The sequence below is a fragment of the Sorex araneus genome, chromosome 5 (assembly GCF_027595985.1).
Source record: "Sorex araneus isolate mSorAra2 chromosome 5, mSorAra2.pri, whole genome shotgun sequence".
NCBI lineage: Eukaryota > Metazoa > Chordata > Mammalia > Eulipotyphla > Soricidae > Sorex > Sorex araneus.
In genome coordinates, this window is record NC_073306.1 from 124540813 (window position 1) to 124556206 (window position 15394).

Genomic DNA, 15394 nt, shown 5'->3' on the forward strand with positions numbered 1-15394 from the left:
GTATTTACAAAGAGAACCCAAACAAAGGCGACTCAACAGCAGCCAGGGTACCTACTGCTCAACATAGGAAGGCTGCTTTGGTGTCACTCCAGGGTGCTGGGGGCTGTTATCTCAAATACAAGGGGGCCCTTCTGTGGCCTCAGCCCTGATCTGAAGACCCTGTGCTAAGGCAAGAGAAGACGCAGATGCTTTGGAGCCTTCTCCTGGCAAATCTGTGGGCTTGCGTGCAGCCGAGCCTTGTAAATGCCAACATCTTCCCGGAGTGTGAATTCAGAAAAGTAAAATAAACAAATCCAAATCCCCAACTTGAAAAAAAAAAAATCAAATAGATGGAAAAACTCGACCCCCTTTGCTCTCTCTGACTCCACCCTGATCCAGGAGAGTATTTCTTAAACTCCTGAACTCCAGTGGCAGCCGGGGGACTCCTGTTGCAGCCATGTGGAACAAAGTACCACATGTGATGTGACTCTAGCACAGAGTGAAGGCCAATTTACTCGGCTTTTTTAAAAGAGCTGCTCGAACAACCGGCATTCTATTGTACATGAACTCCAGAGTAACTACAACCTGGAGCCTTGTTTTTCTTTTGCCTTCAGAAGACACAGTCTCACCTGCCTGGCTGTCATCCTTCTTTTCACCAAAGATGCCATCACCTCCATCACTGGAGCTCTCCTGGGAAGACACGAAGCCATACGGTCAGCAAATGACACTGCGGACTGACCCCACACAGCCCGACACAGGAGGCGTCAACAGGAAGCCAGGCCACCTCTTCTGGCCCACAAGTACCTTAATGACCACAACCGCCCTGATAAAAAGAAAGATCTCTTCTCAAACACAAATGGGCCCTTCTGTAGTCACAGAACTCGCTTTGCAATTTTTTGTGGTTGTTGTTCTTGTTTTGGGGTCATGCCCGGTGATACTCAGGTATTACTCCTTGCTCTGTGCTCAGAGATCACTCCTGGTGGGCTTGGGGGACCATATGAGAGGATGAAAATCGAACCCGGGTCAACTGTGTACAAAGCAAATGCCCTATTTGCTATACTTCCACTCTGGCCCCCTGCTATGCAGTTTTTAAAAGAGCCAGAAAGCAGTTCACTTAAAATGAGCATTCTTTCCTGCCACCATGGGGAACGATTCTGTCTATAGAGAATTAGCTTAAAGAACCATCAGCTGGCATGCTCTGCCCAACAATTACAATTTACAAGCATTTTTTTTAAGCTGTGAATTTAAATATTTGCTTCACCATCACCACTTGCTATTTAATACTATCATCTCACAAATGCTGAGCCTGATTTTTTTTTCCCCCTGTGAGAAAGCATCATGCTTATGTTCATTATGGTTAGCTCACTTCACAGCAACAGACGCTATTTTCCTAAAACATGACTGCTCCAGACAGGAGACCTGATGGCTCAAAGCCCCAGGAATTTAAAATTAAAATCACGATCTGAGGCTTCCAGCAAATCTGGGGTAATATCACAGGCAGAGAGCTTATCCAAACGGGAGCATCTCTCAAGCTGGCTCTAATGGAACCCTTTCCTGGTCTCAGGCATGGAATTTTAAAAGCTCTGTATGTGTATAATGTGAACGTCTCACGGGTACAGGAGAGAGTGCTGTTTCTCAAGTAGACTCGAGCTTTTTCACAAGGGATCAATGTTCCTGATTCAAATCTTTCATTAATAGGGCGGGAGAACCCCAGTGAGTTAGAGCTTTGGCTTCGTTCGAGCACAAGGTCAGATTAGAATAAGGGTCAAATAGTTGTAGCAGCACACTGTTTCGTGTGTGTGCCTGCTCCTCAAATGAAAAATAAATCTCTTCTAATTATTTTTAAAGGACTAAATGATAAAAGAATAGGAAACACAATTAAATGTGTCCTGAGACTGATGTTTCTGCTCTGCTGCCTCCTAGACTAGCACATACCACATTATGGTTTTTTTTGTTTGTTTGTTTTATTGCTTTTTGGGTCACACCCAGTAATGCACAGGGGTTACTCCTGGCTCATGCACTCAGGAATTACTCCGGGCGGTGCTCAGAGGACCATATGGGATGCTGGGAATCAAACCCGGGTCGGCCGCATGCAAGGCAAACGCCCTACCTGCTGTGCTATCTCGATCCAGCCTCAAACATACCACACTATGAACGGTCAGCACGAACAGACACCCACAGCTAGCAACAGTCCAAAACACTGCCCTTGGCCTGGTGTCATGAAGAGCCTAACAGAGCAAACTCTGAAAAGATAAAGAGGAGCCGTGGTGCGTTTCCAGAGTGAACTAACTTCTCTTCCTAGCATACTGAGAATAGTTACCATCACTGAGATCTATGTGTTGGTAGCAAAACCCTTTATCTCAGTGGCTGAGAGTGTTGAGGACAGTGCTACATAGTCAGAATTGGAGAAGAAGAGCTTATTCTCCCCTCTTTGACTAAAACTGTTTCCAGCTATCTACTATCTAATGTCAGTGGATAACAGAAACACCTGCAGAGCTCCCAGACCACAGTATTCTAAGTAATAATTCCTTACTGAAAAACAACGAATTAGATCCGATCTCAGATAATTGGGAATCGAAAACTCAAATTACAGTGCTTACACATCTTTGGGAATAATGGGGAAACAAAGGAATTCACCTGCTCTCGCAGACAGGGACGGAAATCCAGAAAATTTAAACTCCAATAAAGCCTCTCGTCTCAGAGAGAAGCTCAAAGCAACTCTCCATGTAATGGTAATGGAAACAGAGCAATCAATGGAAGAAAAATTCAATCAGTTCAAGGATGAATTCATCTAGAGTATCAGAGAGTCTATACTAGTGGGACTGGGAGTTAAAGATATATAACAAAAAGCCACAGCAACAGAATTCAGGATGAAGAGACACAATATTAGCCATGAACAAAAATGAAATGGCAAAGAAAGGAAGAGTAAATCAATGGAAGAGAATGTAAGATTCCTACATAGCCATAGAGCCACAGAACCATGTAAGGATCTTACCCCCTATGTACTGTGGATGCCCTATGGATCTGGCCTCTCATTTCTTTTTTTCTTCTCTTTTTGGATCACACCTGGCAATGCTCAGGGGTTACTCCTTGCTCTGTATTCAGGAATTACTCTGGCAATGCTCAGGGAATCATATGGGATGCCGGAGACTGAACCTGTGTGTTGCCTGCATGCAAAGCAAACGCCCTACCCATAGTACTATTGCTCCGGCTGGCCCTGGCCCCTAGTTTTATTGGTGAGAAGCTGAATCCATTTCCTCTGAGATCAGGTACAACGCAAGGATGTCCACAGTCTCCACTTATATTTAACATACTATTAGAAGTCCTGGCTGCGGCAATCAGGCAAAAACAAAAGCAAAAACAAATCAAAGGGATCCAAATTGGAAAAGCAGTCAAATTATCATTATTTGCAGATGACATAATATACATAGAAGATCCTAAAAAATCCACAAAGAAAGTTCCTAGAAACAAACCAGTACAGCAAAGTAGCCAGTTACAAAGTCAATATACAAAAATTGGTCACATTTATATACATATTTTATGTACAAAGAATGAATCAGAGGAGAAAGTGATCAAGGAGTCTACCCCATTTTATTTATTTTATTTATTTATTTTTTTTGGGTCACACCCAGCGATGCACAGGGGTTACTCCTGGCTTTGCACTCAGGAATTACTCCTGGCAGTGCTTGGGGGATCATATGGGATGCCGGGGATTGAACCCAGGTTGGCCGCGTGCAAGGCAAATGCCCTACCCGCTTAAGAAAGAGACCGAAGAAGACCTTAGGAAATGAAAAAATATTCCATGCTTATAGACAGGAAGAATCAATACTGTTAAAATGACTATCCTACTTAAGCTAATATACAGATTCGATGAAATCCTTATCCAAATTCAGATGACATTCTTTAAGGACCCAGAAATAAAGTTTGTATAGAATCAGAAAAGACCGAGAACAGCCAAAGCCATAATAAAAATTAAGAAATTGGGGGGTATCTCATTACCTAATTTGTAACAATAAAGATAGTGATCAAAACTTTAAGGTATTAGAATAATGATAAGCCCTCTGATCAACGAGTCAGAATCAAATACCCAAGCACAAAACCCCTTATTTATGGACAGCTAATTTTCAATAAAGGCTGAGAACATTAAGTGGACTAAAGAAGAGTCTCTTCAGAAAATGGAGCTGGGAAAACTGGATAATTGTGTAAAAAAAATTAAAACCGGATCCATATCTCACACCTCATACAAAGGTCAATTCAAGGGGGATCAAAGACTTTGAGAGCGCAGATGGGGAAACTATAAAGTATACTGAGAAAAATATAGGCAGAATGTTCCAAGATTTGTACCTCAAGGTGTCTTCAGGGATATACCACTGGCAAAGACAACAGAATCAAAAATAAAGAAATGGGTGGATTGCACCAAATTAAAGAATTTCTGTGTGGCAAAAGAAACAAAGGCTAGGGGGTCAGAGCATCCCATATGGTCCCCCATGCACTGCCAGGAGTGGGTAGGGCATTTGCCTTGCACATGGCCAACCTGGGTTTGATCCTGGGCATCCCATATAGTGCCCCGAGCACCTCAGGAGTAATTTCTGAATGCAGAGGCAGAAGTAACCCCTCAGCATCACTGGGTGTGACCCAAAAAAGCAAAGGAAAAAAAAAAAGAAACAAAGACTAAGACTCAAAGACAGTTGTTTGTTTTGTTTTTTTGGGTCACACCTGGTGGTGTTCAAGGCTTACTCATTGCTCTGCACTCTGCACTCCTGACAGGCTCAAATGGCCATACGGGATGCCAGGATGGAACCTGGGTCAGCCAGATGCATGCAAGTGATCTACCCACTGTATTATTGCTCTGGCTCCCCAAAACAGCTAACGGAAGGGGAAAATATTCTCTCTCAACACATCAGATCAAGAGTTGATGTGTGGGATATATAAAGTGCTCACAGAGACTACCACCACCAAAAAATCCCTATCAAAAAATGGGGAGAGGAAATGAACAAACACTTCTCAGAGGAAGACAGATAGATGGTCAGTAGGCACATGAAAGCAGCATCATTTATCATTAGGGAAATCTAAATCAAGATGACAAAGAGATATCATCTCACATTGGTAAAAATGGCACATTATCAAAAGAGTAGAACAATCTGTATTGGTAGGGATGTAGTGAAAAAGAAATTCATCTACTGCTGGTGGGAATGTCTGGTTCAACTCTGTTGAAAACAGTATGAAGAGTTCTCCGTAAACTTAGAATTGAGTTGCTATTTGACCCAGCAATTCCACTTTTGGGCATGTACTCAGAACGCCCCCCTCCTGAGAAAAAAAAAAAAAAGCCCAACTAACAACCTCCCAAACACCCCAAAACATGCATTTGAAAAGACATATGCATACAATTATTCACTGCAGCACTTAGTACAATGGCTAGGCCATGGAATTAACCTAGGATCTCAATGACAGATAAATGGATTATACAGATGTAGTATGTGTATACAATGGAATACCAGCTGCAAGGAACGATCAAATTGTGCAATTTGCTGTGACCTGGTTGGAAGTGGAAAATACTATGTCAGGAAAAGATGGACAAACACAGGGTGATCTCACTTATTGGTGGTATACAGAATAATGGGATGAAGAAAGTGGGGATGCCTAGATCACCTTTGGCCCAAGAGTAAAGAGAGGAGGACAGAGAAGTAAAGAAATTGAGGAGGGAAGGAAGAATGTGAGATAGGGAAGTAAAGGGGGACCAGGGGTCAGGAGCTTCAGGTGTACTGCTGAGAGGGGAGAGAGGTAAAGCTGTATAACCAAAGCACAGACTTGGCTACACTGAAAACATGAGATTCATACAACTATGGAACTTTGAAATGTGCCTGTCAAGCTGGCAGGTGGGGGTGTGTGTGGTGAGGGGGTGGGGGAGCCAAGGAACACTGGTGAAGGGAAGCCGACGCTGGTGGTGGGACTGGTACTGGTGGAATATTGCATGCCTAAGACTCAACTATGGGTAACTTTGTAAATCGTGGTCATTTAATAATAAAGTTTTTTAAGAAATGTGTGCTCTTGGGGCTGGAGTGATAGCACAGAGGGTAGAGTGTTTGCCTTGCACGCGGCCGACCCGGGTTCAAATCCCAGCATCCCATATGGTCCCCTGAGCACCGCCAGGGGTGATTCCTGAGTGCATGAGCCAGGAGTGACCCCTGTGCATTGCTGGGTGTGACCCAAAAAGCAAAAAAAAAAAAAAAAGCAAAAAAAAAAAAGAAATGTGTGTTCTTAGGAAGACATTCTACCAGAGGGAAACAGCAGCCTACGGAAGCCCAGGTAAGTAAGCTGTCAAATACTGCAGTAAGTATTACCTACACTTTTTTCCCCCTTCCCATCCCCAAATGAACAAAAAATCCATCTCGCATAGGAGGCAACAGGCAGAGGGAGAGAGATGCTCCTGTCTAAGGCAACGCTACCTGAGGACGAACATCTAGCTCAGGCCTGACTGCGAAGGGTGAGCTCTAACCCTGCCCAGCAGAGCCTCTGCCCGGGGGCAGACACGCTGGCTGCACTGTCAGCAGCTATGAGCAAGCGGACGCCTTGCAAATGCCACTTCTCTCCAGGCTGTGGGGCCGTCCTTCCTCCTCTGAAAACAGGCAGGAGTGACTGTGAAGAGGGTGGCGGCGGCAGCACAGACTGCTTAGGCCTGGAAAGTTTCCTCTGTGCCCTTACTAAATGCTAGGGCCAATGCAGAAGGTGATGTGTGGTCTTCTTACACTTAGCCAAAACTGTCTCTTGGGTGTCACAGGAACTCGGCTAGGGTCAGACGCTCCAACGGCGGAAAAGAAGGAATTCCTTTTCTCTTTTTAAAATTTTACTGAATTACTGTGAGATAGTTACAAGCTTTCATGTCTGGGTTACAATCACACAATGATCACACACCCATCCCTCCACCAGTGCACATTCCCCACCACCAATATCCCGGGTATACCCCCCTTTCCCACCCTCCCCCTGCCTCCATGGCAGACAATATTCCCCATACTCTCTCTCTACTTTGGGGCATTATGGCTTGCAACACAGACACTGAGAGGTCATCATGTTTGGTCCATTATCTACTTTCAGCACACATCTCCCCTGACTGATTCCTCCAGCCATCATTTTCTTAGTGATCCCTTCTCTATTCCATCTGCCTTCTCCCCTCCACTCATGAAGCAGGCTTCCAGCTATGGGGCAGTCCCCCTGGCCCTTGTATCTACTGTCCTTGGGTGTCAGCCTCATGTGATGTTCATCTATGCTCCACAAATGAGAGCAGTCCTAAAAGAAGGAATTCTTACCCTTCTGGAGCTCTAGTCTGGCGCTGGTCTTCGAGACACAAGATTAAACATCAGCCATACTACATGACAAATTCTTCTTACTGTCATGGCCAATTCTGCTAGAATCAGACTAGTGGCTTGTATTTCATAATGAGGGATGCACTAGATAGGTCGGAAGGCTCCGTTCAGTGCTAAGATTCCTCCAGTCTATGGACTAGTTCCCATCTAGGACCACGCCTGATGGAAAGGAATTACCATAATTATGGCAAAAAAGGCTTTTCTTTTCCTTTTTCATTGGAGAGAGGTAGGGGTGTGTGTGTTTGTGTGTGTGTGTGTGTGTGTGTGTGTGTGTGTGTGCGCGCGCGCGTGCGCGAGTTGGGCTATCCTGGCAGTGCTCTGGAGGACCATTTTGTGATGCAAGGGATGTAACCAGCAATGTGCAAGGCAAGTGCCTTAACCCATGCACTATCCACCCCCTTTTTGTTTGACTCCCTGCCTTCTGGTCTGCCTGAGGACTGAGGTGGGGGATGGAGAAACCCCAGCCAGCATCTTTAGTGCAGAAGGTGAGGGGTGAGGGAGAAAAGAGCAGGTCTGGTCCAGATACTGGCTTTCTACACCTGCTTTTTTAGCTCATAGAAATATATTTATATTTATACTCTCCATAATTCACTTCAAAAATCTAGAAGCCATTCCTCAATCCATCTGCATTTCTGTTTGTTTTAGGGGCCACACTCAGTGATGCTCAGGGCTTACTTACACCTCTGTGCTCAGGAATCAGGGATATGGGATTCTGGGGATTGAACCAGGGCTGGCCACATGCAAGGCAAGTACCCTACCCTTTGTACTATCACTCCAGCACCTCCACCTGCGATTTTTTTTTCCTGCTTTTTTGGGTCATACCTGGCAATGCATAGGGGTTACTCCTGGCTCTGCACTCAGGAATTACTCCTGGCAGTACTCAGGGGACCATATGGGATGCTGGGAATTGAACCCGGGTTGGCTGTGTGCAAGGCAAATGCCCTACCCGCTGTGTTATTGCTCCAGCCCCATCCACCTGCAATTTAAAAAAAAATATTTATTTTGGTGGTGCTATATCCAGAGGTGATCAGGCATTACTCCTAGCTCTGTGCTCGGGGATCACTCAGTGGTGGTTGGGGGACATGTGGTGCCAGGGATAAAACCTGGGCTGTTCACGTGCAAGGCAAATGCCCTACCTGCTGTACTATCTGGCCCTTCTACTGCTTTTGATTATCGTTTACAGACTAGATTTTAGGGATCCTAAGAGCAATACAATTAACACAGGTATCAGTTTTGTTAATAATACAAAAGTGTTTCAGAGGCATTAAATCCTATAAAGAAACTGACTTCTTCGAAGGAAACAAGTTATTTTTACTGTAGCTGCAACAACTCAATGCCCAGATCTCTCCCAGCTGGAAGGCTGGTCAGTTCAGCATGTGAAGTTGAACACAAACAGCTTTGCTATTGGGGGGTAGTTGGGAGGTGGCCTGGTGGCTGCCTTCTCACAGGCGAGGCTGTTGTGAAGAGCGAGCAAGTATGTGCAGATGAAATACTGTCTACTTTATTGATGATAAAAAGAATACTTGAGAGAAAAAAAAATACTTCATTCTGACAGTCTTAATTCTGTCAACTCTCAGACTCTGAGTCTGAGAGTAAAAAAGTCCTTTCACTCTCATGGAACTGAGTCTCTTCAGCCCTCATGTGAGTGTTCGGGTCGTGAGATCTCCGGGGCTGAGTTGACACACTAAAGCAAACAGTGGCTGCAGCAAAAGGGCAGGGCTGAAAGACTAAGGCTGCGTGCAAGGATACACCACCACTGTCATTTCTTTTGGCATCTGAGTTGCTTCTATGGGAAAATACGCCCCATATTCCACACCATAAGCTCGACGAGGCTGGCAGAACTTGGGGCTTGTCAAGACCAAAACCCAATTTCCTTCAGGTCTAGGGTCTGAAGCTTATTTGCTTTCGCTTATCACTTCTTAATCCTCGAGGGGGGAGACCGAAATGTGTATTTGTGAAATAATTATCTTCTACTCGGGGAAAGTGATGTCATTGTTACTGTTAAAGAGAATCAGAGCTGAACGAAGCCAAAGTACACTTGAACCAACAGGGAAAAATCATTAACTTCTGGATGGTGCTCAGGAGAAGGGGAGAGATATCCTCTTAGCGGTGCTAGTTGGGGACAAAGCTGCAGTAAACCCCGGGACCCAGTATCCATTCTATTCTGATGGGCTCATTTGTCTCACTACTCAGGCAGCAAATGTGGTGAAATCGGTGCTGGGGCCCCAGGGTGGTTTCAGTCTGTTCATGCAGAGTTCCCGAAACCTCATTTGAAAACGCAACGCAGGCGGCTGCTCCCAAAAAACTACCCCGGTCCCTGGCCCTCAGTGCCAGGACATCGACTCCCCTCCCCCCTGCACATTATATGTAAGATAAATACGAGAAAACTCTGAAAAGGGAACAGAAAACAGACCAATTAAGAATCATCCTGGGACCTCAGAAAAGCCACAGTGGTGAGCAATAACCTGCTTTGGCTTTGTCTTGTTCGGACCTAAAGAAAATTATTAAAAGCAAAAAGTAAGGACCAGCAAGACAGCTCAACTGGAACACAGGCTCTGTGTGCAGGAGGTCTGGGTTCAATCCGTGAGCACCATTGGGAGCAGCCCCCGGGCAGGGCGGGAAAAGCCCCTGAAAACTGTCAGGTGTGGCCCCAATCCTCAACTTTCAATTTCTTTTTCCAAGTAACCCAGAGATAAGCAAGGAAAAAAAATAATTTAAAGGAAAAAAACAAACCCAACCCCAAATGGCATCTGAAGCCAAAGCACATCAATAACCACACTGAATATACAATCTGAACGCGTCAACTAGATCCTGGAGAGCAGCGATGTTAGAAAATGTGACCCAAATCCACCATCTTCAAATGATGGAAGTAGGCTGCAGGGAAAAAGGGTTGAAAAATTTGTATCATGCAGACATCAATCAATGGAAACCAGTAGTTACAAGATAAACTCAATAACGGGCCAGAGAAAGAAGTCGACCTGGAGTGATTCCAGCACCACATATGGTTCCCCAGCTCTTTCCAGGAGAATCCGAGCACAGAACTAGCATCGAGCTCTGAAGACAGCTGGGGGGGGGGGGCAAATTTATATTTATTTATTAATTATTAAAGTAACAGTTCTTTTTTTTTTTTTTTTTTTTTTGGGTCACACCCAGTGATGCACAGGGGTTACGCCTCGCTCTGCACTCAGTAATAACTCCTGGCGGTGCTCGGGGGACCATGTGGGATGCTGGGAATCAAACCTGAGTCAGCCGCGTGCAAGGCAAATGCCCTACCTGCTGTGCTATTGCTCCAGCCCCAACAGTTCTTTGTTTTTTAACTTAAAACCAAAACTCAATATAGTTAAGGTGTTCATTCTTCCTAATGTGACATAGGGGTTCAGTGCAATTTCTACAAAAATTTCACTAAGAATTTTTTTTAGCGGATAGATAAGATTACTGTAAAGGGCCAGAGAGAACTCAAAGGGCCGAGCGTATTCTTTGTACGGAGGTGGCCTAGGTTCTATCCCTACCATCACATAGTTCCTGAGTGTCACTGGTTATTGTGAGATTATTCTTGAAGGAAAGGAACAATAAAAACTAAAATAATTTTTTAAAAAAGATAAGTGGGGGAAGCAGCATGGTAGTATAGTAGGTAGGGCATTTGCCTTGTACACGGCCAACCTGGGTTTGATCCTGGGCATCCCATATAGTGCCCTGAGCTCCCCAGGAGTAATTCCTGAGTGCAGAGCCAGGAGTAACCCCTGAGCACTGCTGGATATCACCTAAAGAGCCAAAAAAAAAGGTATGCGGGAGGAATCAGTCTACCCACTCTTAAGACTGTATGCTACTGGCAAAACTAAGGATAATGGATATGGAACAGGAAGAGAAGCTAGAAATATGATTGCACAAATATGCCCAATTAACTTTTAAAGGAAGATGGCAGAATGTCGCTGCAGGAAGGACGTTTTTAAAAATAAATGGTTCTTGAGCAATTAGAGAGCAACAAGTTTGAAAAACAAAAGAACTTTGATCTAATTATCTCCACTTGCATGAAATCAAGACTTTGGTATCTGTAAGTAGGCAATTCTCAGACTTGACACCAAACAAACAAACAAACACCCAAAGAAAAACCCCAAACCAAAAAACCCACAACAATCCATAAAGAGAAAAATCAGTAAGTCTTAATACACCAAAAATAAGAACTTTTACTCTGTAAAAGACAATGTGAATAGGATAAAAAAAGACAACTACTTGGTTATAGGGTATATCTGCAAGCCATTTGTCTAAAAGCCTAGTTAGTATCTGGAATAGATAAAAAATATAAAACAAAACAAAACAACTATGAAGAAAATTAGCAGTAAAACAAAGAAAGAAAAAAATCAATTAGAAAATGGGCAAAAGGCATGAGAAAATGTATCACTAAAGACTCTCTACAGATGGCAAATAAGTACATGAAAAGATGTTCAACATCATTAGCACTAGGGAAATGCTAATTAAAAGCACAAAATACACCTTTCCAAATGCTTAAAATTAAACAATAGTGACAATACCAAAAGCTACCAAGAATGAAGAGATACTGGATTACTTATAGATTGCGGGTGGGAATATGAAATGGTACAGCCAGTCCAGAAAAACAGTTTGTGAATTCTGCCCAAAAGGTAAAACCTGCAACTACCATCTTACCCAGCAATTATTATTTATAAATATAAATTACTTTCATCCCCATGAAGAGAAAATGTATATCCATACAACATCGGTACGTGATGTTTATGCAAGTGTTAATAATAGACAAAAAGTGTGAAAAACTCTGATGTCCCCCATGGGATGAATGGTGGAATAAACTCTGGACATCCACCACTATTCAACAATCAACAGGACTGTGTTACTGACACAGACAACCAGGATAAGTCGTCAGGGAATTGTGCCAAGTGAAAAGAACCGATTCCCAAACATTACATTTGATTACATTTTTGTAATACAAAATGACAAATTACAGAAATGAACATATTCGTGATTACCAAGGATTACCAGAAGGTGAAGGCAGCAGGGGAGAGGGATGGGGCAGCAGCAGGCCTGGAGGGGTCTCCATGGACAGGGAGATGTCCACCATCCTGACTCAACCCATGCATCCCTGTGGTAACATTTTACATAGCTTTTAAGGTGGTCCTAAGGTGGGAAACCGGATACAAGGCAAACAGGACCCCTCTGTACTGTGTCTTACACCATGTAAATCAAATCACTGTCACTGTCATCCCGTTGCTCATCGATTTGCTTGAGCGGGCAACAGTAACATCTGCACTGTGAGACTTATTGTTACTGTTTTTGGCATATCAAATACGAAATGGGTAGCTTGCCAGGCTCTGCCATGCGGGTGAGACACTCTCGGTAGCTTGTCAGGCTCTCCAAGAGGGGCGGAGGAATCAAACCTGGGCCAGCTGTGTGCAAGGCAAATGCCCTACCCGCTGTGCTATTGCTCCAGCATGTAAATACCATGTGTAATCTAGCTATTTCAAAATGTAAAGTTTCGAGCGGGCACCAGTAACGTCTCTCATTGAGAGATTTATTGTTACTGTTTTTGGTATATCCAGTATGTACGGGTAGCTTGCCAGGCTCTGCCGTGCGGACTCAATACTCTCAAAGTTTAATCAGCATAAAAGAGCATGCTGACAACTATTACAACAAAATGCTGGGGAGAGTGAAATGGGATGGCAGTGACGCAAAACACCTTATTAAGGTGACTACCAAGTGACAGTACAGTGGGTAGGGCATTTGACTTGCATGCGGCTGACTCAGGTTCGATCCTGGGCATACCACATGATCCCCCGGGCACTGCCAAGAGTATTTTAGGAGTGCAAAGCCAGGAGTAACCCCTGAGCATTGTGGGGTGTGATGGGGAAAAAAAAAAGATTACCATGATGGGGATTTCTTTTTTTCCTGGGGCGTTTGCAGGGGAGTGAGAGATTTCTCACTTGATAGTACAGGTCTTGTGCGTCACCAACAAAGTACACCTGACTTACCATTTGTTTCTGGAGACCATCTATTTTGTCTTCAGCACTGTCTTCTTTATCCACGTTACCTCTAAATACAAGTTAAAAAAAAAAAAAAAGGATCACTCATCACCTAGGAACTTGCAACTAGGGTACTTACAGGAAAACCTCATAGATTACTGATCAAAGGGGTCATGGGTCCCTTCCTCCACGGCCCTCAACAACGTGGCTGCCCCAGTGTCCTCACTTCTATCAACAAAGACCTCCAGTCCATTGTAACTGTAGCCCTGGCCGGTTCAGAGGCTACCTGCTCAAGCTGGTGCCGTCAGAAAAAAATGGCACTAACAGCAAGTCTCACAATGGAGACATTACTGGTGCCCGCTCGAGCAAATCAATGAACAATGGGAGGACAGTGCTACAGGACAGTGCTACAGTGCTCCTGTCCATCACGAGTTATCTGAATATATGGCACTGATAATAGAAGGAAAGACTCCAGATACCGGAGATGATGCAATCCCTGAGGTGCCATGGCGACCCCAGCACCCAGAAGGTTTAGTTCTCTTCACTGGGAACCAGTTATATTTGCTGACCACCACTGCCCCAAGAGAGAGCTTGGGAGTGACAGCTGGGGAGAGGACTTAGGTCCTCTTCACCACCAGACACCTGTCTCGGGGTCTGCTGCCCAATATCCTCCCTCGTGAGCTCAGCCTCAGCGGCTGCCGATGCCTCATTTCCCTGATTCCGTTGACTTGGAAATCACCCTGGAGCAAATGTTGTCATGAGCAACAGACCAGAACCTTAAACAGGGAGCCACCCCGCAAAAACTTACGCCAATTATGCCAGAGCCCCGCACTGAACCTATGCAGTGTTCTCCCTGATTCAGAGAATACAACATTAGCATCACCAGTCACTTGGATCACACAAACAGCTCCTGGAATGTATCTTAATTGCCCTGAGCAAACACCGTGGGACAGAAAAAAGCATGGTAGCTAAAGTGTTGGTAGGAGAAAGGTGGAAAACAACATTCATTTCTATTTTCCAAATATATATTTTGAAGAATCATAGTTTGGGGCCATTATTTAGCTTGCCTGTGACTAGACACTCTGGGTATGCTTCCCATGAATAAACTAATCAAAGGGGGATACATCTACACTTTTTTTTTTGCATTCAACATGGACAATGTCTATTGCCATGGTCCTGAAGCAGCAGCTCCTAACTCCTGGTCCTTAAATAATGCTGGACTTCTCATCTGACGAAGATGAGCTTTTTCAAGACTTGGAAGCCTGTACTTGCTAGGTCTCTTCTTAGCTTTCTGTTAGTCAGAATCTTCCTTGAGAATCCTCTGACCAGAATAGAGAAGATGAGCCGGTTAAGGATCAGGTCACAAAGGTGGGTACACGTGGGGACCCAGGAAGGACATGAACTGGCATTTGGTGCAAAGCACTCACAGAGTCAAAGAAAAGGGCCAAGGCTTTGGAGGTGTAACCAAAGCAGCCTTTCTGGAAGGCAATTCTCACACAGCAGGACTTCAGGAAACGGTTGGGCCCCAATGCAGAGCTGTGGGGTTACGGCCTCACGTGGAGGTTTGGGCCCCAGGGACGCCACAACAAAGATGCCTGACCCAGCCTCTTACCGTTCAGGAATGTCTGCGCCTCCATCAGCAGCGCCCTGCTCTGCAGACAGGGACTTCTCGTCCGGCATTCCAACTTTCTCCAGGAAGCAAAGTGCTGGGTCGGCCCGCATGGCATTGTACCTCTCATACCCTGAGCAGGAGTAATGAGAAATGGCCGAGTTAGAATCAAACTCTCATTTGAGTCCTACGACAGTCACGTTGCTCCCTTATTATGCAAAACCAGAACGCAGGTCAGGTTAATCAGATTCAAAGATTCTTTGGCTAAAGTAGACATCTCTGAGATGTGCCACACGAACCCAAAATGAAAGTGTGTCCAATGGAGAGGCAGAGGTAGTGTGAGAATTCTTGTTTGTTCCTTTTGCATAGCAAAGGGAACAAGGCAAGCTGGTTTTGAAACTTCCCAAACTCCTCTCAATACTGGATGTCTTGTTATGCTCTAAATGGGGCCGGTTTTC

General features: G+C 44.6%; 1 protein-coding gene across 6 annotated transcripts in view; it reads right to left on the reverse strand.

Annotated features, from left to right (window-relative positions):
• Positions 1-15394, reverse strand: part of CHD6 (chromodomain helicase DNA binding protein 6) — a 198788-nt gene that overhangs the window by 23374 nt on the left and 160020 nt on the right. For all 6 annotated transcript variants that reach the window (XM_004612489.2, XM_055140902.1, XM_055140897.1 and 3 more), the window contains 3 exons: positions 14940-15069; positions 13337-13397; positions 609-669 (listed from right to left, as the gene is read on the reverse strand). In XM_004612489.2, coding sequence (XP_004612546.2) covers positions 609-669; positions 13337-13397; positions 14940-15069 — 252 coding nt within the window. The remainder of the gene's footprint in view (positions 1-608; positions 670-13336; positions 13398-14939; positions 15070-15394) is intronic.